Genomic DNA, 25,330 nt, shown 5'->3' with positions numbered 1-25,330 from the left:
ATCACAGCAGCTAACTTTTATCAGGCAGATAAAGATACTGGGGATAAAGCAGCACTCACAGGATTCACATTAGATTTGTAGTACTGTGGAAGCTGACACCACGCACAACTAGTAAGCGAGTGTCAAAGTCAGGTATTAGTCTGCCAGATCTAAGTGGAGAAAGAATGCTACTGTCAATAGTGCCTGCTCTCAGTGAGCAAATTAAACTAAGGCACAAGCTCTTCAAAAAGTACATTTTGAAATGATACGTCAGGCTTTCAAATACTATTTTGCTCAAGATCCTGGAGGATAAATTGATAGCCATTGTATAAAGAAAGGAATAGTGTAGATATTGGCATTTCCTAGGGTGAAAGTTTTCCAGCTCGCAGAGCAGAACACTTCTCCATTTAAAGTGCTGAGGAGTTAAGTTTGCATGCTTACATGTGCAAGTGGGAAGGTATGGTTTTTAAATCCTACTTCATCTCTGGTCCTGGTATGCTTTTTGGACGTGGCCAAGTGCTGGCGCAGAGGAAGATAGCAACACTCATCTCTTTTGGAGGGGTATAACATGGCTTTATCTGTAAATATTCATGTTTTGCTAGCAAAGTATGGCATATTTGGTAGCATATACAGGTTGAGAAAGGAGTGAATAGAAAATGAAACTACACAGGATGATCAGAATAGCAGGCAGACTTCCTAAACTAAGAAGTCTAGAGCCTAAGAGACTAAGAAGCCTGACCAACAGCAGCTCTCAAGTTGATTTCTAAGCTTCTCGACTTGAATCAGCAGGCAGGGCATAATCAAAGAATGCAGTTGAAAATATTAAAAAAAAGAAGTTTCTGAGTTCCTTTATTTGCATGGAACTTCAAATAAATTTGTCATTTGATGAGTTAAATATTATTTCAACGACACTGATAAGCAATCTATTCTTTCATTTCTGAGGAGGGCTAATGTTGAAATTAAATACATAATGAAATATGATCCACTTCATAAGTTGATCTCAGGGAAACAACTATTTTTAGAGGCATGAGGTAGAGACCTTAGCTGTGACAGTAAAAATGTCTGAGGAAGTTCAAATTACAAATATTATTTTGAGCTTCTCTTTAAAGCAGTCTTATATAGATGCTTTTTCACACTGGCTAATACAGAATTTGTGGCAGTGAGGTTACGGAGACAAATATTTGAGCAAAAGGCAGTGCTGCAAGAAAATAGCTGGAATATTGTTCATTCATTCAGATAAATGCATGTTAAAGGGATAGTGTATCCTCTTTTGAGCTGTAAGTGCATTAACACCACTACAGTAAGAATCACAGCAGCACATCTAAAAGATGCCTGTGGGCTAAATCAGCGTTTTATGGGCAGCCTCTATTTTTGAAAGAGTTTTTAACTTGGTGTCTTGTGATGACATTTCACTATACATGCATACTACCTTAGCCACTGTACCTGACAAATACCAGGACTGTTTCAATATGTAGATGATCTCTGTGGATCGAGTGCAGGCAGGTGGTGCCACAAAGCTACTTTTACAGCAAAGAGATACTTACCTATGAAGAGCAAGAGTCACCTCTCATGAGCAAGATACAGATCAAAAGATTTTTGTGTAAATGCACATTTTCACATCCATCTTGATTTCATTTTCAGTGACGTCAAAGGCACAAGTCTGTGTTTCCTGACATAAGCTGTTTCTTTTTCTTTCTGACTGTGTAATATGTAAGGTCATATGCTGGTGACCCCGAAGTACTTCATAATAGTATTATTATGATTATTGTTTTTAGTAAATGATTCAAATGTTCAGTTCCTGGACCAAGATGATGATGATGACCCAGACACAGAACTGTACCTCACGCAGCCCTTTGCATGTGGAACCGCATTTGCTGTCAGTGTGCTGGACTCTCTCATGAGCGCAGTAAGCAAACAAAACATTTTTCTTTCCATCGGACTTAATGGGGAAAGGGTATAAAAATTGAATTTGTGTTGTGCAGGTAGTCAGGAGAATATAATTTTCTCTTTAATGTCAAGAGACATTCCAGAACATTTACTAGGATTTTTATCTGTTAGATCCAGAGACCCGGATCCAAAGCAAGTAGGATAGCTAGGACGACCATGAACCCATCATTTTTAAAAACAGAGTTTCTTGTCCAGCTTAAAGGATAATAGCTTAAAAAACTGTTGAATCTCCCTCCTGAAACCCAAATTCAGTATGTCAGTCTATGCTCACAGTGTATATCAGACAGTGTCAACCATGTTTTAAGCTTTTAATTTCCTGTAGCCATCAGTAGTACTGTGGGTGCTGAAGTACACTGATAGAGCCATACTAAATACAAAAGCCATTGTACACATCAAGTGGACTCTGCTTGTGTGAAGAGAGGCTGTAATCTCTCTTTCAAATTAGTTGTTATATTAATCAAGCCATAAGTGCATGCTGGAAACAACAGATAATGGCATTTTGTTCTTCCTACATTAGGGTTTTAGTATGCATAGTACAGTTTCAAAGCAAACATCTCAGTCATAGTCCTTTTCATCCTCCCTTGTTTCATATTGGCTTTTTTGAGAAGTTTTGCTCTCTAAGCCACACTTCATTCAGAAGAACATTAAGCTCTATTAGAATTAGCAAGGACAAATCCTTTTTAAAAGCTGAATATGGGCTTTCTGAGCTCTCCCTGGAATAGAGTTCCATGGTACCAGAAATCATCTGTTGTAAACCTCACATAATATTAGAAATGAGCAGACTGATTTCTTTAAAAGACCTTCACCTAAATTCAGAATGAAGCTTTTTGCTTTTAAGAAAAATTCACAATGATCTTTGTTATTTGATATTTGATATTTGATTCATGTTTCATATTTATTTACCTATGCTTCATACCTTCATTCTCTGCTATATTCCTTATATGTTCTATCCACAGCTGAATAGTATCAGTCTACACTGATAAAATTTTATTCTAATGCAGCCTAGGAGTTTGCAATAAACTCTGAAAATATTTTTTGAAAGTTATTGGCCATGTTTGGCAGACTTAACAAACTCAGGAGGCCTAAGCAAGCACAACCAAACTTTGTACCTTCTCTAATTAAAATCTCTATGAGTGAAATATTTATCATTTTCTCCTTGTAAATAGGAATAATTCCACATGAAGATTCCAAATTGTTATACTGAGTACTGTTTACCTACTCACGTTATTATCTAAAGCAGTGTCTCTGGATGAATCTTTCTCAAGGCCACTTTCAGGGTTGTATTCATTTCTGATATATTTCTTTCAACAGAGACTTGTTTCAAGTATTTTTTTATCTAAGTAGTCATATATGTCAGAGATAGTGCAGCCTGAAGCCAGAGAAGTAAATGTGACAATGAGTAGAAAATTCGGACTTAGGAGAAATACTAATCAAGCATATAAGTTAAGAATTCAGTCAATTAGAGTTGCTCATCATCCATTCTTTTCTTTCAACACTTTGCTTACCAGGGGCAGTGTAGTTTTCTTCCTGAAAAGTCCAGTAAACACTCAGAAAAGTACCATTCTTCCTGACCCTTCTGAAGATCTAAGAAGTATGAGATGGTTTCCCTTTACTATCCATATTCTCATGGAAAGGATGTACATTCCTTTTCACCATCCTCCAAGGAAGGGAGTGTTTCTCACTCAAACTAGTCTACTTGCATTGTATTATCTCATTATTTTTCTTTCTTTTTTTTTTCCTCTGCTTATTTTTAGGAAACGACATCTATTTATTCTGCCTAGTTTTAACCCACAGCTGGCAAGATAAAACCAAAATCTAAAATTGTGAGACCTACAGTTATTTTTTCATCCTATTAGTTGCATAGGAATTCTGTGCTATAAAGAAATAGTTCACCTTGTGCCGTTCTTTGCCAGGTCATTTTGAGAGAAGAAAATAGTTCAATATTCAATCCACTTAGTGATTCAATTTTGTTGTTAATTTTCATAGCAAAGTTCCAACTTATGATCTCTGTTGTTACTTCAGGAGTGCAAGTTCCTCATATGAGCTAAAATACAAATGTGCAATGAATGAACTGCCCCATTAACAATGAATCACTTTTTACAGTCTTGGAGTTTTGTAGTAAAACAGCTGCAAGAAAGATTAGAAAATGGAATATTTGACAGTCGAATAATACCCATGCATGCAGCATTCTTTCTGACTTCCAGACAATGCAGAAGTTACATATAGAGGTTTATGTGTAGAAAAAGAGAGAGAAAATATGCTTTTATATGAACTTTTATGCACAGTTGTATCCACAAATCACATTGCTAAATATAATCCTTTGGTTAAATTATTGATTTATTGAATATTAATTCAATAGTATTAAACAATGTTGCATTATTCCTGTTTTTTTTTTATAAAAGTTTCTTAATATAGGAATAGTGGATTAACAAATCTCAGGAAGTATGGTCACTGATTCAAATCTGAATAATGGAAGGCACTACCTTCTGCTGGTGTTTTGTTATTTCCTATAAAATGACAATATTAGACAATTCAAGTTTGAAATCTTTTTTATTTTCTTATTTCATAGTTCACTTAATGAAATCCACTTTTCAAAAGCTTGCCTACAGACTATCTACAGTTTGTCCTCTGCAGAAAAGCAGTATATTCCAAAGCCTGTGCTTCACAGTGTGGTAGTTTGAAGATCATTGCTCAGAAGATAATAATGAGCTCAAAAATCCACACTGTCCTTTTGATGACTTGGTAGCATAGGTCTCCCCAGGCTTCAGCCGAAGTGCATGAGTGTGTGTTGTATGAAGACTGCTTGTATGGTTCATGTTTTAAGTGAACAGTGACTATTGTTAAATCATGCCAGCAAAGCATTTTTATGTCTTTGAAAAGATATCTATTGCCATTAGTGACTTGAATGATATATGAATATTTCTTATATCATAACACATGCAAACCCAGGGAAAGAATACATATAGTCTGTTAGTCTCACGGTGAGGCCACTCCTGAAAAGCAAAGCACACGCTCATCACCAAATCGTGCATAACTGAAAATCATGTTAAATCGTAAGCATCTTTTAGACAATATAATAAAAATAATAATAGAGTGGAGATATAGTAGTTTAAGAGAAACATATTTTTTTGGAGGATGAGAACTTTTTCCTCATCTGGATGATGTTGAGATAGTTATTCCAGATAATCCTGTGCATGTGAGCAAACCAGTTTTATTAATGCAGTACCTTCAAGTATTAGCAAAGTTGACTTGAGAGCCAAAGACTTCTTTTGGTCCTGAAGCTAGGAGAAACATAGAAGCTCCAGCGGATTGGCATCCCTGCCACACCTACCAGACAGTGCCAAAGTAATGCCCCTAGAGGCAATGATCTCCAGAACCAAACTACATATCATAGAATTTATTTTCTTATGCTAGTACTGTGGGTCTCACATTTTCTTCTATAATACAAAATCCTATTTCTCTGAAAAGAAAAAAAAAAAAAAAAAGATCACAGTGAAAGTGAATAATTTTTCTGTATATCTCATATTTAAGAATTCTCCCTTCCTCAAGAGTTTATCATAGTCTCATTATGCAGGAAAGAAAGTGATCTTATCTATTTTTAAATTATTTGGACATTTTTAAACACAAGTCTTTTTTTTTATGCAAGTCAGGAAGCAGCATCTTTTACCTCGAAGTGTTCCAAACTTCTTTAAAATTTGGATGATATTTTGAGAACCAGTGCATTTTCAGGCACTAAAACCCTGTTGTTACTTTTATGATCTTCCTTCAGACACAAAGACATGTTTGTTCTTAGTAGAAGTCCTTGATGTTAGCTTAGTGAATCTTCATGTTTGCATATACATTATCTATTTATCAGAATTCCTCCAATTGGAAAAGAAAAAGAAGTTATTAAATGTATTTGAAAAAGATGTTTAAAAACTGCATGCATTAGAGGAGTGGTCTTAGCATAAACTCATTAGAAAAAAAAGCAACACGCTAAGAATCATAAAAAATGGCAGATATGACTTGGAAAATGACAATTTTAGAGTGATTATAAATGAAAAGCAAAATCCCATTAAAGTTAAAGCAATGTTATTAAAAGATGTGCTAATTTTCAGTTAAATTTTCTGTAAAGGACCAATTAGTTTCAGAGGCTTGACAGCCTCAACTACAAACCATAAGCTCTCTGGTAATTATATTTATAAAAATAAATGAACAAAAAGGAAAGCATCCCCAAAACATTGGAAAGAGCTACTCTAGAATTCATGCTCACAGGCTAGGTGGCAGTGCTAGATCAGATATCTGTGCCAAGATTTCCTTGCTATTTACTCACTTTTAGTGTCTATGATGCATTTCCTTTTTTCTTTATTTAGCCTGTACCGTGTCATACTCTCATTGTGGCTGCTGATTACAGTGACACTACACAAATGTTTATTATGGGTACAGTAAACGGCAGGAGCATACAAATATATTTTCAGCTATGATTTAACAGCCAAGAAGAGGAATTCACTGCCATAACTGAAGAATATTGTGTTATACTTAAAGTACAGCAGCACCTTTCCAAAGTCATTCTGTAGAGTGCTTCCTTACAAGTACTGGCATATCCAGGCCATGTACCCTCCCACAGAGCAAGTAGGAGATCACTCTCAAATTAATTTTAGTGTATTACTATTCCAAAGGAAATGGATAGCTAGTTCTGCTTTTCAGTGTTAGAATCATAGAAATCATAGAATCAGGGGAATGATTTGTATTGGAAAGACCAACGTGAAGATCAATGTTCCCCAGTTCCAAACTGGCAAGAGGTAGTAAAAGGAATATGATTTTTATGACAATCAAAAGCACAGATGGATGGGTTTTTCCTGAGAAGTGTTAAACCAAAGTACAGGAGGAAGCAACCTTATTTAGCAAAATATGTCAAATTACCATTTCCTTTTCACCCATCCTTCCTTGATTGCATTTGGGCATTTTCTGGTCAGCTGCAATGCCAGCACTGTCCATCCTGAAAGCTTGTATCTTTACAGTCATTGGTAGAAACTGACAAAAACGATCACTTAGCTGCACTCATCCATCTGATTAAATGGTGACATCCATATCAGTCACGGTGTGAAACCCAAATTAAGCCATTGTTCCAAGAGAAATGTTGCCCTCTTTGCTAAGAAGTGTTTTAGCTTTGCCTTAACATTTGTCTAGCAGTGGGAGGCCTTTGTCGCACAACAGCATTCTGTTACACTGACAATAGGCCGGATTCTTTTCCCATTTGCAACAGTTTCATTGCAGTTTATGGCTCCCAGAGTTACTCCTGGTTGGTACTTAAGTCAGAATTGGGCCGGTTTTGTCCTAGTTGGTCTGGGTTTTGGGGAGGTTAATTTTATTTTGTTTTAATTTATTTCCTTTTATATGATATTTCATTATTTCATTTTATTTTATTTTTATTCCTATTAATAAGTTTACGACAGATGCCTTCCTTGATATGTCACTTTACATTTGGCTTTCATCTCTTAGTTTAATCTGACATCTATAGTACAATGAGCAATATGACCCCATATAATTTCTTAGTAGACTGCTCTCCAGTGAACTATAATTGAGGGTAGTTGTGCACTTGCACAGTACAAAATGCATATTACATAAGGTTATATGTGTTTAAATTTTGGATTCTGGCTGTAGAAACTGTGATTTCCATTATAGAATAAAGAGAGAAGGAGCTGTAAACCAGGAAAGTTGGACCTAATTATACCTAACTCCTTAACATCTTTTGCGTGTTTTGCCAATCGCTGCAAGTCACCAGTCTATGAAAATGTTATTTTAAACAGATCAACATCTATCACTCTTAGAGTAGCTGAACATTACTTGTCAGACTTGGCCGCATTATAATAAGCTTACAAACCAGACTTGAAAAAAATCTGCCTGTGGAACCGTGTGTTACTTTTAATTTGTGCACTATCTTGATTCATAGAAGTAAAACTAAGAATAATATTTTTGAAAAAATCCTTTCTGTAAACATGTATGATTTCAGTGCCATACAGAATATGCAGAAGCTTGCTTTTACTGAAAGGGTTTTTCCAGTTTCTGTCATGTAATGTCTCCAGCCTCTAGATCTGTCAGTATTGTCTTTATATCCATGAAACTGGCATCAAGGAACATTGCTGATTAATTACAGGAGCTAAGGAATTATGCTAATTATTTTATTTCTGTCTGCTAAATAGTATACACTGGCAAAGGTCAAGGAAAGAGACCAAACTTAATGCAAATTTTTTATTCTGAGCATTTCCATGTTGGAAAAGTATAGCAAATGGGAATAGTTGCTCAAAGAAGGCAACTCTAATCCTCACCTCCACAAAATCAAGTAAGAAGTAATTAACTGAAGAATAAACAATAATGCCTGATTGTCTTACCTGTCACCACTGCAGTTCCCATTAAACATCATATAAGCATTCCAGACTTCCATTCCTGCAAGGAGTTGCAATGATTTTTCTTTAAGTTAAGAAAGGTTTGTGTTATCCTTGAATTACTACACATTTCATCCACATATGTATGAGCTGCTTTTAGATTAGCTGTTCTTTTTAGAGTTATTCCTCCTGCTAATATCAGACTATCATCACAGTATACCTTGTATTTAAAAATATGTACTGCCAGGTTTATTTAAAATATGTGAGAAGTGATGTGATGCACATATTTACTTTAGGGCTTGCATGATGATAACAGTATTTTCCTCTCATTTTAATTTTGTCAACAGGTGAATGGCATATATGCCTATGTAAATAAGCAGAGACACTTGAAGTTATGAAACTTCAATGTAACAGTGAAAAATGTTGCCACATAGCATTCATTTTCTCCTGTTTTATCTGTCAGCACAAGTAAACAATAAAACTGAGGTTTCATTATGCAAAGAAAGAATATCAAAGCAACATGGATAGGGAGCCAGTTCTGTGTTTTGATCTCAGAATAAAACATTTCAACCTGCACCTCAGTTTTACTGTGTATTACAAACAATTGCATTATATGGGAAAAGCAATGAATTTCAGAGAAAAGTGGCTTTGAGATCTTTGCACAACAAACATTGTTTGAGAATGCAGTATTCATTTTCATGTCATTGGATTACATTTGGTCCGAATCCTAAATTCAACAGAAGTCATAAATCTAGTAATGTGAATCCCATGTACACTACAGCTAGCTCATTTTCTTTTCATATGTTCCCTACGCTTGCAACACTTTTGAAAACCCAGACATTGGTGTCATTGTAAATGATGGGGTCTTTTTTCTGGTGATCATTATTTTTTGCCCAGCACATTGCACTGCAGATACTTAACTGTGTATCTCTGAACTATACTAGTATACTTTTAAGTGAACTTGAAAGTCATTCATCTGGCATTAAATTAATATTTAAAATGCTCATTGTTTGCCTGACAGACCAGCAATGCTACAGATGCTGGCAAAATGTCAGTGTGGAGTAAATCTTCCCTAATAAACCACACTTACCCTATACCCTAGAGTTTTTTAAAAGGACCACCAGGATCCCAAACTCATCATACATTTATCTGGAATGAACTCAAGATGTTTAATTGATACATGCTTATGTCTGAACACTGTCAAGTCTCGTAATAAGATGTTTAGTACAATACCTCGGTTAGACTGCTAGAGTCCAGCCACAGTAATAAGTAATGACATTTGCAGCACAAAGGCAGCTCCCCAACGAATTGGTGACAAGAGTAAAAAGGCAATCTAGCCTGTGTAAGCTTTAAATGTGGTCTGAATTTTACAATTACATGTCCTAAAGCCCATTATTAGACATGAAGGCAATGAGAAGGAAAGCAGTCATTGCATCACTACTAATGCCAATTATAGGAAACATAAATCATTCAAATTTTTGTAAAAACCAACCAGAATTGGTGTTTAAAAGGAAGGATCTAGTATAGAAGCCTAATGGGATAGAAGAAAATAGAGTAATTGGAGGCTGCTGTCTTTTCACTTTCTATATAAAATTATTTGAAGAGACAGCCAAGAACTTTAAACAGCAGAAACCCAGAAAAGTTGTAATTTGGATGTCTTCAGTTGTGACTATAATGGTGTTTGCTTAAAGAGCTTTCTTTTATCTCTGCAGACATACTTCAATGACAATATCCTCACACTGATACGGACATTGGTAACAGGAGGAGCCACACCAGAGCTGGAAGCACTGATTGCTGAGGAAAATGCTTTGAGAGGAGGTTACAGTACGCCCCAGACACTTGCAAACAGGGACAGGTGTCGAGTTGCTCAGTTGGCTTTGTATGATGGGCCATTTGCAGACCTAGGGGTAAGATAATGAGACAGATGTAGGATCAAAGCTGGTTATAAAGTCTGTTTATTTTCTGTAAGACTGAATTAAAAATCTGTCTATGCTTTTTAAGACGTTATATACTTGCTAGTCTACTTTCCTGAATATTTCAAGCAGAGTGAAAAGTCCTATGGCTCACATTACTCATGTAAAGATATGAATGATCTGCCTTGAGAAAAGAACCATCCTAATAATAATCCACTCTAAATATGAAAAATATCTATACCCTTATTCGGATTTGATGAGTTTATTTAGTCTTTGGATAAAGTAGTATTTAAAAATGTTTTCTGGACCAAATCTTTGAGAGAAACTAGATTAAGAATTCAGGCCAATATGTGCACATAGATAGAACTAAAAAGCCTGTCAATACCTGTAAAAGTCCATTCATAGTTGAAACTAATAGCTCATCAAAACATATGGGCACTCAGGATAACATTTGCACACATAAAATGAACAATACCAGTCCTTCCAACTGCTGTTTTGCCAGAGCCTCAACTGCATTGTATCAGTGAACACTGAATGTATTAAACACTCATTGTTAGTAAGGATCAATGTTTTAGATATGCAAATTATCAAATATAAAGTAATGTTTCCTCTACTAAAGGCAGTTATTTTATATTGCTGATGAAATAGGCATACATGTCATCGCTGTTTTAAAAGGGGAGAGATATAACTCTTGAAATCCCTTGTTTCAGGTGTGCTGCCCAGTGAATTTATTTGTCAAGATGACAACATGGCTGCTACCTATGAGGGTCAAAAATACTAACAATTTTCAAACTACAATTAATGTAATTTGTAGAATTGCACATCCTTTAATACCAAAATTTGCATTTCTGTCTTAAAACAGATGATTAACTTCTGCAAGTTGAGCAACGTTGCATGGACCTAGGTTCTCCAAAATAATGATCACTTTAAGTAATTACTTTATTGAAGTTAAACATTTAGTTTATTCATTTGCTCTGATAAGAGATTCTCATTTGTGACAAAAAACAGACTGTCTATACATTGTTGTTTTGGTACAAACTCCTACTAAAAATCCAGTTCTCTGTCATTGTTTTAAATGAGAAGAGAAAAAAAAAAAACAGCATTTTTCTTTTTTTTTATTATTATTATTTTATTTTATTTTATTTTTTCCTTTCCTAGGATGGAGGCTGTTATGGAGATCTATTTTGTAAAGCACTGAAAACATACAATATGCTTTGCTTTGGAATTTATCGATTAAGAGATGCTCATCTAAGTACTCCCAGCCAGTGCACTAAACGGTAAGTCTGGTCTTAGAACATCTCCTTCACCGTTCTTCAGACTTCTGGATGAGGATATCCTAATGCCAGTAAGAAATCTAAAGCAGATTTCTCCATTTTTTTAACATAATTTTGCAAGAAAAGCTAATTCTTTGACTACTTTATGATAACACTTCAGCTGAATTAGAGTCATAGATTTTATCTGATCATTTCCTCCCATAAATGGAGATTCCTTTGTTGGTAGGCTGCATTTTAAATTTTGTAAAACTGAGGCTGAACTCAGTGCTTTAAACAGAATGGATACATTTTAATCTTTATCAACCAAAGGCTATTTAGCAGCTTACTTGAAATGTGCACCCACTAAATAAATTCACATCAGAACTATCATAAATATGCTATCCGTTACTGTTTCATTATTTACAAAAAGCATCACTGTTGGCTGGACATGGCAGTAAGCAATGAGCAACACTCCATCTCAGTGAAGTGGTTTCATCTATAATGATTTGCACAAGCAGTTTAGAAAAAATGATTTTTAGTTTATATTTACTCAGTACTTAATTTATTTGGGAATATTAGTTGAATTAGTAAGTGACTGCTGTTCCCGAGGCAGTTAAGCCAGATATCTTGCCAGCATTGAATTTGAACAGAATTTGTGTGTTTCAGGATTCTTACTCCTTTCTTGTAAAGAAAGTTCCTATTGCCTTGTTCACATACAGTGCTTTTTACACACATGGAAGATTTTAGCAGTACGATCTAAAAGCCTTTCCTGTCTTTGAAAGATGTTTGGTTACAGGTGGGGGATCATTGAGATTGATAAAGTTTTTGTTTCAGACCTGTATATGTATATTTATAATTATAGGATCCGTGGATTTCTTTTTATTAGTGCCTTTGAGATCAGGAATCCACCGGTGAAATGAAAAAGAAATTACTTACAAATTGTCCTTAACTTGTGTTATGTATAGTGGTAATGCAAACAAGTAATTATAATCCTCACTCAGTTGACATTATTTAAATAATCATTAAGTATATACTTAAATATCGTTGCATTTAAAATCCACGTTTAAGTGCCATTGCTTGCAGGTATATTGTTTTCTTTTTATCAATATGTGAATCCACGTACTAGAGCCACTGCATTCCAATGCAGCTAGAGAAAGGAGTGTATGCTATGTTCTCTGAAAAATCCTGATGTGGTTTCCTTGGAGGACATCCTGCTCAGTCAATATGTCTGTTTCACTCAGCAAACTTTCAGAGTGATATCTGACATAAGAAGGCACTGAAAATAAAATAAAATAAAATAAAATAAAACAGTATTGTGTGTACTAAAATCAATAGACATTCGGAAATCTTTATAAATGTGCATGAGATAACACCTCAAGAAGAAAATTCTGGATGAAATCTAAACATACTTCCCTCTTTCTTTCTTTGCAGTTATGTTATCACAAACCCACCGTATGAGTTTGAGCTTGTGCCGACAGACTTGATCTTCTGCTTGATGCAATTTGACCACAATGCTGGCCAGTCCCGGGCCAGTCTTTCTCATTCCTCCCATTCCTCCTATTCTTCCAGCAAGAAGAGCTCATCAGTGCACTCCATCCCATCAACAGCAAATCGGCCAAACCGCACCAAGACCAGGGATTCCCGGGAAAAACAGAAGTATGTGCAGGAAGATAGACTTTGATATGTGTATCTGCTCCCACTGTGTGTGAAACTTGCATTCACCACCCATTCTCCCCAATTAATGTTTCCAACAGTAATGTTCCCTGTTTTCCCATGGAGCTCTCCCTTTTTGTACACATATTTTGCATATGTATGACAGTGTGCATGTGATTGTCATTTTTATTTCACCACCATAAAACCCTTAAGCACAACAGCAACAAAGCAGACGGACCAAAAGTTATTTATGGTACTAGGGGAGAAAAAATGTCCAAAACCAGTAGGCACACTGAAAGCATAAATAACTCACTGACGTTACCTACATATCAGAAAACAGTTTATATTTAACATGAACACTTGTTTTTAATGTTAGAGTTACACAAAGAAAGTCATTTAGTGCAGAAGTGTTGGCGTATGTTGCCGTAGGTTTTTATAGTTGTATTTACAGGAGTTGCTACATTTATTTGAAGCTTATAAAATTAACCTATTGCCAAAAACAAACACAAAAACAAAACAAAACAAAAAAAAAACACAAATAACAACACAACTACTGCTTTTTCACTCACTGCGCTTAAATTGTGTAGGGTTCACACTCTTTGTATGGATTATTGTAAAGCACCTGCTGTATACCAAAGCAAAATCAGGGACTTTTTTGCTTCTTTAAAGACTTTATAATACTAGCATTTTGGAGATAGTGCTTTTTCCCTCTAACATTGACATTGTCTGGTTGTAAAACTCCAATGGTTTAATTTAAGTTTAGAAAGAGTCTAATTGCATATTAAATTATTATTCTGTCTATTTATACTGCCACATGAATAGCTATATTTTCTTTCACTTTTGACATTTGGAATAAAAAGCCATATTGTATCATAAATATTGGATGTAAGTCATTAAAAATTGCCTTGCTGGGACTTTTACATCTTTAAAAGGTGAATTAGTCACCTTATGTACAGAATAAATAATGTTCAGAAAAGAGCAAGCATTTTTCTATGCTTAAGTATCAGTTCCCCAGGGACCTTATTCCTTTCCCCAGATGGTAGTTTAACTTTCCAAAGTTAGAGCAGTGGTATAAGTCTTCCAGTGAGAGTCCTGATATGCAAAGATCCTCCAGAAATCCCTAGCCATGTTTTAGCCAGTTCTTTTCAGCAGGTGTGTGCCAGTACATGGTAAACAGGAATGCATGGGGGGACAACTGAGTGCCTTTAAGATCTCAGCTTCCTTCTCATCTGGGAAGAAAAGGTGCTGTGCCAAAATGGCTAATGAATGAGCAGAATAAGAGAACTGGGGTGGAAACATACACTGTACTGAAGCATCATGTTCTGGGCACTTGTGTATTCCTCACCAATGACTCACCCAGCCAAACAGAGATTGTTACAGGGAGTTATATGAAGTAGAGGAAAGAAACCAATGCTAGGGAGCCACAAAAATGATACTTGAGGTTTATTTTTTTATTTCAAATGCCAACCTTCTAAAATCTAGAAATAGTTCTAGGTTGTGTGAAGAGGTTCCCAGGGTGATGGGTAGGAAGGCTGGGGACTCGTGCCACCTTTACTGTCTACCCAGCAAGAAAGCATGCAGAGGGAAAAAAAAATACTTGGACGTGGGAGTGATTAGCATTGTATCTGCCAACCCAGACAAGGTGCTTTTATGGTTAGTGCTGTTTTTTACCTTCCCCTTTCCCAAGCATGATAATTTTGAAGATTTGCTTGCTGTGTGAATGGACAATGAAGCCAAGCACTTTTACTGACAAACCTGTAACCATTTAAGTGGGCTGCAGAGAGCCACTGAGCACTGTTAAGCATAACAATTGGAATACAGTACATATGTGTGTGTGCATTCAAATGCAGCTGTAAGTCCTGTCAGTGAAATATGTTGCAAATTTTGGTTGGTCCCTTACAAATGAATATATTACAGTTGCTTTTGATCATAAAGACAAATTCATGTTTTTCTTTTTGCAAAGAAAGTTAACGTGTTTTTTCCTGAGAATATTTATTTCTACAAGGATGTGCCAGTTAAAGTGCTCAATGGGAAATATGAGAATTTAAAAGCATTGTAAAACTTACATAGCTTACTTCTTTTTCTAAAGTGCAACAAGGATGAATAGAATGGGCCAAGGTATGACAATTAATGGTTCTGCATGACCTAGCAACTGCTGTGGGTTTCCTTCTATAACTTTGTCCTTGTGAAAACTTGTGGAATTAAACAAAAAAGTAGTTACAAACTTTATTCAGTCATTGGTTTGTTTGTTTGTTTGGTTGTTTGTTTTTTTGGTTTTTTTTTTACCTTTTTTTTCCCTCAAACCAGAAGTAAAACTGGCTGCTGCTGCTGCTGCTGTTGCTCAACCCTGTTTTATTTTTTATCCTCTCATCAGCTTGCCTTTCTAATTGCACGTGTCCTTTTATAATCACCCAGGTTCCCACTCAATGAAGATGCCTATCCTGGTGCAGACATTAATTTCTCATTCCTCATTCCAGTTCCTTTCTTCCCCCCTCTTCTCTCCCATCCCTCGTGTATGTTCATGAGCATCTTTTTATGTTGGCAATATTGACTGAAGATAGTGGAGAGCAGTTTTGCATTTTGGAAGAATGTTAATGGCTTTGACACCTAAATGCTTTCCCATTAATGTTTTATCTGCTTTCCATTTAGTAGAGGAAGGAAGGGTGTTAATATGATGCCACTTGTCACCTACTAAATAATAATGATTTTATTAAAAATATAGTATTTGTATAAATGTGTAGCTCAGACAGGAAACATAAATAGTCTACATTAGAGAAACGTCTACTTTGTGAACAGAAGAATGTCTAATATGGGTGCAAATCTAAGTTCTTCAGATCATTCTGAAATTTAATTTTCTTCTGTCTTCTGCCCTTAAGTCTGCAGAATTAGTTCTTACTTTCAGTTATTCCATGTACAATTTTCACATGAAATATAGTCGTACAGATCAGACAGTTGTTTATCGAAGAGATGAAGATGTTCTGACACAGATATACTGATGAAATTGAAAGGTTAGTCATTAACTGTAGAGGATCTGGCATACCTACAGGCTATTCGGCATGGGTTTCCACTGGCAGAGACAGGCATTTTCCATTGTCAAAAGTAGAATTTGTTTTGCTACTTCTTTAAAAACATAAAAATCAACAAGAGCAAGTCCAAAATAGTGTTTTTGTCCCAAAACTTCAGCTGCCTTAGACCAAACAAAGGCCCTGACAGAGAATAAGAATAATTTTTTCCTTCCTTGTTCCTGCAAATTACTTTCCATCTACCTCATGTAAAATATTGATCTGCCAAACAAGAACTTAAAAGTAGGTGGAGAAACTTTTATTTTTCTAATGCAGAAAGAAATCGCATGGGGGAGTTTTTGGCTTAACTTTTAAACTTATTTGTGGGACTACCAAAAGACATCCCAGTCAGCCTCATTTGAAACTGATGTCATGAACTAAAAAAAAAATTAAAAAAAATCCTGTTTTAAACAACTGTAAGGTAACCTGGGATTATGGTGAGAATACAGACGAGGTAAAACTTTGTGTCATCTTCAGCTGGTACTGTTTTTTTGCCTCTGCCCTATTGAGAAGGTGTTTCTCAGTGGTGTTTATTCAGCTGTGGTCACTCAGGCCAGAACTTTCAAAGAACGAGGGAAAAAGAAAAAAAAAAAGAAACTGTTTGAGGGAACTACGAGAATGTTATACAAGTTGAAGTACTTCAGTCATTTTATTTTTAATTATTGATATGTTTTTATGCTGCAAGGACGTCTTACACAAGCTATTAGTACTTATTTATTTGTTTGTGATGCAAGCATGAAGCCCTTAAGACCAAATGGATGCATTTGGGTGCTGATAACCCATTATAAATACAAGTGTATGTCTGAGAGGATGGTAATTGTTTTCCGCTTTGTGATACTTCTGAAATTACTTAGCCATTCCAACGTCTCTCAATTGATGGTGTCAAAAGGAAATCCATCAGATAGTGTAGGAGGATCTGTAATGCTCTTGAAGAGCTCTTATAAAAAAAAATTGAAAACTAGTTCTCACTGGAATGTAGAAATATATATGGTAAGGATTAATATGCGTGTGCCTAAGAGAGGAGAAGCAGACAGGACATGACAGAGGACTACTCACATTCTGGTGGATAAATAATTAACTGAAGTCTTTATTAAAAAAATATATATATATGTATTTTTAAGGAAAAAGTGTTTGTTGTTTTATTAAGGTGTGTAAAGATGTGTGCTAAGACTTTGGCAGACTATGAGCATAACAAAAACGCCTTAAAAGTGTGTAAGGGCTTCAAGAAAGGTATTTAGTAACTGGGAGCAGAATATGTCAGAAGTAAAGATGGGGAAAGTTACTCCTCCCATTTCAAAGGTAAGTATAGTGGGTAATGGACTTCCAGGATTTTTGTCATTGTATGATCAAAAATGATTTGGACAGTAGAAAAAGGACATGAGAAATGTAAAGCTGGGTCCAAGCACTGATGCTGGAGATGTTAACACCTGAATTAAGGTTTCAGCACTGGCAAAAAGAAATTTAAAAAGCAAAAGAAGTCAGAGAAAATAATCTACAGGTTTCTGCATTTACTAATTATATTCTGTACTTATTACTTGCCAGGTGAAGGGATGAAGAGACTTTATGGTGTCACTTTCTAAGGATCAGCTCCCTGGACATGAGTTTTATTATAAAGACTAACATATAATTACCTTGTGTTGCAGTTCCAGGGAGAGCAGAGGCATAGCAAGTGCTTTTCACTTGCTGCTGAGCTTTACTTTCTTGCCATGAGATTGCATGAACTTGCAGCAAGTTCTGTTTGTAAGGAAAGTTTGTGTACCATTTGTTAAAAAAGAAGCTAGAGATAAAAGTTCACAGTGCTAACTTGCCTCAAAATCATTTTAAACACAAACCATTAGAAAACTGTTAGTTTGAAATTGTTTATGTGATCTTGCAAGGCTTTTAAAACATGATAACCATCACACTTTACACCTCTCTGAAAGGTTAGTTTAATCGTAGATCACATAAAATTGGTTTTCACAAATGCATAATGGTTCATGTGTCACACTTGAACTAAATGGTTTTTTAAATGGAGCTGAAATTATTTTGATGTGTACACATTCCTAGATCTTTTTCCTACAACCTTTCTTAAACCAGCCCCCGTCAGGAGCCATTCCCTTAAAGTCTCATTAATAATTCAGATGTTCTGATGACTTTAAAAGATCTATGGAATTGAGGCTTTTTTTTTTATTTATTTTTTTTTTAACTGCTTGACAAAAAGATAAATGATTGTAGAAAGAAGCAGTAGGAGTCTGGCAAGCTGTAGATCATCTCTGAACAGATTGTAACTTTATCATTCTGTCAGGAAGAATAATTTAAAGCACTTAATCAGTTAGCTTCAGTGTGCAGGATGTAACATTATGAATTCCTATCGTCCAATCTGTTCAAATCAAAGGAAACTTAATTATAATAGGTAAGAGAGAGAGAGAGAGATGGGAAAAAAAAAAAAAAACCAACATTCCTCAGGCTCAGGCAGCTTTAATCAGGTAGAAAAATATTTACCTTCATCCAAAATGAGTAAGATATTTCCAAAAGAAGAAAATAATACTTTTGATTATGTCAGGAAAACTATTACAATCATTCTACTTCAGTAATTCACTATTAATTAATGATACAACTCCTTTATTTTTTTTAATTATTATAAATGCATAAGGACAAGCAACAAATATGTCAGTAAAAATAATGGATTAACTTTCCTGAGTTTGGGGTTTGCTGCTGGGGTTAAAAGCATGACAGTGTGGCAAGAAGATGCTTAAAATCTACAGCAGGTAAAAGTTTATAAGTTTTGTGTTCAACAAAGTGACTGAGGAGTCAAGTGACCCTGGAAATTAATCCAGTTCAGCGCCCTAACTTCACAGCTAGTTGCTTATTTTTACACATCTGTGCCTGAATAGTTGTCTCTCACTTTTCATGGTCTTCAATTTCTGTTCTAATCTCCACCTCCTGAGCTTGGTCTGAAGTGAATTTAGTCTAAATTTAATTTAATTTAATTTAATTTTTAAATAAACAAGCACCCCTTCCACTCTTTCTATTTCCAGCCCAGAGATAGAGGCATTTCAGGGATAAGCTGAAGTGCTAGTTTGTATTATGTAGTGAGACAGTGAAACTGCCAAAGCATTCTGAGTTCCCCACTGGGATGAGAAGTGTTGCATAAATGTAAGCACAGCCACTCTGATGTGGCATGCACTGAACATGGCATGTAACAATGAAAATGCCACAGCTGCAAAATCCCATCCCCAGCATCATTTGAGCTCACTGATCTGCACACCCACCTCTGGAAACTGAATGAGGAGAGAAAGGGAGGTGGTTGAGGGGAAACCCTGCTCACAGTGGATCATAGAACAAGCACCTGATGATCATAAATTGCATGATGCTGAGGCATCTCTAAGTACTCAATAGAACTATCTTGCAAAGCTACATTAAGGAGTGACACCAGCGTTTGCACTATAAAGGGCTTAAGGAATTCCTTTTTTATATATTTTTGTGAGTTTTGCGATGCTTGTGTCCATTACCTCCATTACGGGCAATGCAGAACAGTGGTTGCGACAGTGAAGGAGTGCTGCAGTGTTACAATCTCTCAGTGTTCTGCCTCCTTCCCACGCTATTCCCAGCCTACCCCGGAGCAGCACCATAAAATTCTTCCCACAGTGATGGAAGCAGGCTCTGACCAAACATGCCAAAGGATCGGTGACCCCACTAATATTTCTTTAAGTAAATCCTTGCTTCCTGTGCCTTGCTGTCATATATCACAACCGATCTGTTCAGAATTGAGCCCTTACCACCTGCAGCACCAGGGCCTGTGGGACATCCTCCAGGCCTTCCTCTGCATGAGAGCAAACACCTTCAGTCTGAAACATGACAGAGAAGTCCCCCATTTTTTGAGGTACTTCTCTGTATTGGACTCACATGCTCTTTTCCGCACAACTTACTTCACCTGCTCTTCCTGGCTTCTCAGTTTAGTTTTCTATTTGTACCATATTTTTTAAGTAAATGAATCACAGGGCATTCACTTGAGCATGAGAACAAAAAGAGCTCTCACGACAAGCAAACTGCCAGTTTTCTTTAACATCTATCAAATGTGCAAATGTGTCATGCTCCATCCATAAAGAGTATTTTCAGAGGTATTCATCTAATACACTGTATTGCTATTAATTAGTCAAAGTCACTTTCTATTGATTGTCATTTCTCTATAAACTTTCCTGACTGCTACCCCCCTCTTTTGTTTTGGTGTTTGTGTTTCTGCGTGCTTCACTAATTAAAATTCTCATTTTCCCTCCTTATTCTGTCTCTACCCATTTTGCTTCGTAGCAGAAAAGAAATGGTTTACAGATGAGCCGGATAATGCCTATCCCAGAAACATTCAAATCAAGCCCATGAGCACCCACATGGCCAATCAGATCAATCAATACAAATCGACAAGCAGCTTGATACCACCAATCAGAGAAGTTGAAGATGAATGTTGACTCCTTCGAGGCCAGAACTATTTTTTTAAAGCCTGACAAACTTCATGAATGGTGATGTGACATTTATTCCTCTTACATGCTGAACCAGTGATGGAGAAGTTACGAAGGGCAAGCATAATGGGAAAATGAAGTAGACAGATCTTTGTTTGTCTGCCTTTAATATTGCTTCCACGTATTTTGGAAATTATTATTACATTTATAAATGAACATAATCAGAACTAGTCATGTATAGCCTCTAGCATTTTAAATTATTTTTATTTATTGAAAAAATATATTTTTTCTTTTTTTTTTTTTCATTGTCAAGTATTTTCCCTTAAACAAAAACCTGCATATGTGGCCAGACTCCTAGGAAATATTAGAAAAACAACCACACCTCAGTCTTTGGCTTAAAGGAGAATGATGGTCGCAGGATAAGGATGTATAATTAATAAGGATAATAAATAATAAGGATGTATAATTAAGGGAGACAAAAGATACCTTTAAAATAAATAAATAAAGGTCCAACTTGTATTTTAGTAAATCAAAAAAAGAAAAAGAAAAAAAATTCACCAACATGTTTCTTTACTGGAGGATGTGTATTTTGTTCAGCATTGACACCAGCTCTTAATAAACTGAACGTATTTATTTTCAAAGTTGAAAGTCATAATTTTGTACGTGTAACATTCTGTTATTTGTTTTATTACCATACACAGCTCACCTCCATGACCGTGGTCAGGTCCAGCCACAACACACTGAGCAATCCTTGCAGAAGCCATGCATCCCCTGTGTCACTTAGCATAGCAAATACTGCCCTGAGCCAGAGTGCAAGGTGCTCTCAAATTTGCTCACAGGCAGCAAATGTTATAAACAGCAAGCCTGGTGATTCTGTGCTGCCCGTCAGCCATCAGCTGTCGGTAATTCCAGGCAGTTCCTCTTCTTTTGCCACCTATTACAGAGCTTTAAGCCAGAGCGCATGAACTCGTAAGTCATAAGCCTTCTCATCTATCATATTTTGTTGTTTTCTTACTTCAGAAGTGCTGATGGTCCCGTATCAGTCTTGCTTATCTGACTTAAATGCCTCCTCATCAGCAGTCAGCTTTATCTCCAGACCTTCAGTGATAATGCACACTTCAGTGGGATGTACACTGAAATTCCTTTGATGAGTTCAGGTCAGAATAGAAACATGTGGCTTAGCCTCGGTTTCACAACCTCTCAGCATAATGTTATCAGTTGACTCTTGTACAAAGCAACATCACATTTTAGCATTTTTTTCCCCTCCTTTATTTCTTTATTTCATTTTACTTTTCTGGTATACCATATAGAAAATTACAGAAATAACCAAATCAAAGTACAAGTAATGAATGTATCTATAATGTTAACTTACAAAAGGCCTTTGACAGGTGCCTTTTGTGTCAGCAGTTTCACAAAGTTTCCAACGAGCTTTATAGCCATCTGACAAAGATGTGATGTTTCATATCTGTGCTGCAGTATCTATTCACCCAAGCATTTGATGTTCTGAATGATTCAGTAATGCTCTCTATATCTCAGATCAGCAACATCTGACACAACTGTGTGAATAATAAAAGAATGAAAAATTAAAAAAAATAAATAAATAAAGGCTGTGCTACTGAGGATTAAAACAAAAACCTAGGACCCAATCATCAGGAAAAGCAGATTTCCATTGTGCAAGTCAACTTGAGGCTTTGTAATTTTGCAGAACTGTGAAATACCACTATGAAACACACCGTGATATTTTTATCATTAGAGAAGTATCAGTGAATCAAACAAAGAAAAAGCAGATTATATTAATTTATTGTGAAAACAAGTATGTCCACTATATAATCCAACATTTAAGCTAAACTATCTCAGCTTCAATGTTTGTTCACTGGCTGCAGTACAAATATAGCCACACTACCACCTAATAGGCTTTTATTCTGGAGTGACTTCTTGGACTGTGATGACTTTGTTGTTACATTTTGTAGAGTAGTTATTTAAACAAAAACAGGAATTTCTATACAGTATATGTAAAATTGGATTGCTTAGGATATTTCACTCTCCTGCAAAGAAACAAAACAATTTAAGCAGTTTTTCATTACAGTTATTTAGACCGTGGTTATCACATTTCACATTCCCAAAACAAAAGACAATTTTGGTGAGTTCTTCCAATCTCTACTACTTAAGCTATTAACATGCTATATTCTGCATCCAGTTTCTGCATTGGGTCACGTTAAGCCTTTACTTTGAAGTCAGTGCTCCTTTTTCATTTATGAACTGCATTCTTACTAACCACAGTGAAAAAAGCTGGTCCTCCATACAGGAGAATTTCTGAAATTTATGTTTGACTTCCACACGTGTACATGAATTATATTTTTTAGAAGACTGCTGTTTACTTGTATGTGTTCTTTATCACAGACAGTGCAATTTCTGAATATTCTTCTTTCAGAAGTTAGCGCTCAAAGTATAAAACACAGTAATGAATCAAACACAATACTCATACATCACTAAAGTTTGTGTGTCTGTCCAGTTTAACTATCATACATCAAAATGCTATTCTGCCATCTGTACACAACTAAAGAACAAGTTCTGATCACTCTATATGTAAAGGTAGGAAGATAGGTCAACAAACAAAGAGCAAGAAACAGAGAAACACAGGATATCCTCATAGGATATTTTTTGCACTTCCCATTTTTAGAAAACCTAAGAGTAATCTGTAATCTTTCCTTACTCCTTGGTGATCAGAGACTCAAGACTGGCCTCTGGCAATTAGGCAGAGGAGCAAGCAGGAAGCCCCATTGAAATCTTTTGCTTACCGCCATTAAACACTGCAATAAGGTCAGCACCAATGTTTGGAAATATTCTATTACATCAAGGCAAGTGGCTGGGAAAGTGGTCTAAGTGATAGGTGACAGGAAACATGACGGTTGATGGAGAAATAAATTTTTGAACCTTTTTAATAGTTCTTAACTTCTATCAAAAGAGAAAAAAACAGATTCTAACTTTCTCATCAGTTGCATGCATGATCAATACAGGCTAACCAATTTTTCGTAAATCAGGTATTGGATTGTGTGTGCATATGTGAGTTTGTGTTCACATATGTATTGACATATATATCCAAGTATGGATACTTGTACACATGTTTGGTGTTTGTCTTAGTCTCCGATACCAGCCAGAATCATCATGAGAAGCACAGCATTATGTTTCACGGGGGGGTGAGGCGAAGACATACGCAAAGTGAAAGGAAATGTGTTACTTACAGGCTAGTACATTGAGAGAGTGTACCTACCAGTCTTGCCTGGTTTGAGCAAAGAGAAGTTTGTTGGTTGGCTGTACATTGGCATTGCAGCAACGGCATTCTGCTGGCCCCTCTTCACACATGCACATGTTTACCTGCTTGCATATGGCTGAGAAGCCTATTGGGCCCTGTCTAGAGTCTCAGCCCCCAAAGCTGTGGGCAAAGCACAGAGCACATCCTCCAACTTAGAAGCACAGAAAATGTTACTATGGAAAAAAGACTTTAAGAGCCTAAATGTGATGTTAAATGCCTCAATGTGACTGTTGCTTGTAAGATTATTGATACACAATATATTTATTGAAAAAAAGCCTATCAAAAAATATTAGAGAATTCAATTATAGAAGAAATGATGCTACCATGTCCTTGAATTTTACAAAGACTTTCCAAAAATATTACCCCTATGTTGACAGCTCTTGTTTTTTCAACTCAACAGCTCTGATCAAACAGCAGAATGTGAACATGGCTCAAAGTACAAGCTCTTTTGTCCATGGGTCAACCTATGGTACAAAAAGACTCTGCAAGCCCTGCTATCCCAAAAGACAGGAGCATGGGGACAAGGACTGAGAGTGTGTCAGGGAAACCCAGGGCATCCCTAGCATATAGCTATTTCCTATTTATGTTTGATGGAAAAAGAAGTGTTGCTTTTTCAAGGTGAAGGCCATAAATCTTATGGTGATGAAGCCCATGTTCACCCTTATTGAGCCACACAGATTTCTCAAACTGGTGCTGAGCATTTACCAGCTTACAGGCTGCTGTAGGAGCTGTGGCTGTGCAAGTTGTAGTCACACTAAATATATATATATATAGTTTAAATTTTCACTTTTTTAATTTAAAAAAATGTAACATAACACAATCACTCAAACATGCATAGGAAAAGGTGCAACTGTCATTGGCCAAACACAGAAAAGAGAAAATATGGTTTGTATGCAATACTGAGTGAGACACTGCAACAAGTGGATCTTAAGCTTTTATTACAGATTGATAGATGGCAAGGAGAGGTAGTTGCTATTGGTGGGGTGGGGTGTTTTTTTGCCAGTGTAAGGAATATTTTCATTTCTCGATGTCCTTATAGGGAAGGAGAATGAAAGGAAACTGTAAGAATGTGTTCTCATTAACAGGTACTGTTTTTGTTGGTTTTTGTACGTGTGCATCTGTTTACAGTGTCTAGCTAGTGCTGAAACAACTGGATGCATAAACTAATGCATGATAAAAGCAATAACTTAAAAAATAGGTAATTCTGCATGTCTGTTTTCACTGTGTTCACTCACCATTTAATTCATAAATTTGTTAACAACTTCCCAGTTACAGCTGACTCACATGGACTCAGAAAGCAGAGCAAACACATGCTCTCAGCACGAAGCATGTTCATTAAGGCTCTTGAATAGCAGTGTATTTGAAATGAGCAAATATCAAAGTTGAGGTGTGGTTTCATTTTTAAGGCTGTT

The 25,330-nt window shown here is 36.1% G+C and overlaps 1 protein-coding gene across 10 annotated transcripts in view; it reads left to right on the top strand.

Moving 5' to 3' along the window:
- Positions 1–20,932, top strand: part of KCNMA1 (potassium calcium-activated channel subfamily M alpha 1) — a 422,031-nt gene extending 401,099 nt beyond the window's left edge. For 4 of the 10 annotated variants that reach the window (XM_065746490.1, XM_065746494.1, XM_065746488.1 and 1 more), the window contains 5 exons: positions 1,755–1,885; positions 10,004–10,198; positions 11,363–11,481; positions 12,889–13,113; positions 20,463–20,580. In XM_065746490.1, the coding sequence (XP_065602562.1) occupies positions 1,755–1,885; positions 10,004–10,198; positions 11,363–11,481; positions 12,889–13,113; positions 20,463–20,484 (692 nt within the window). In that variant the 3' untranslated portion in view covers positions 20,485–20,580. Of the gene's footprint in view, positions 1–1,754; positions 1,886–10,003; positions 10,199–11,362; positions 11,482–12,888; positions 15,340–20,459 lie in introns of those variants that run through there. The other 6 variants (XM_065746489.1, XM_065746492.1, XM_065746487.1 and 3 more) reach the window with 3 other exon arrangements.
- Positions 20,933–25,330: the final 4,398 nt, after the last annotated feature.

The sequence above is a fragment of the Cyrtonyx montezumae genome, unplaced genomic scaffold (assembly GCF_038088225.1).
Source record: "Cyrtonyx montezumae isolate F1298 unplaced genomic scaffold, pur_monq_1.0 scaffold_4, whole genome shotgun sequence".
Classification (NCBI taxonomy): Eukaryota; Metazoa; Chordata; class Aves; order Galliformes; family Odontophoridae; genus Cyrtonyx; species Cyrtonyx montezumae.
This window is presented reverse-complemented; position numbering and strand designations above follow the sequence as displayed.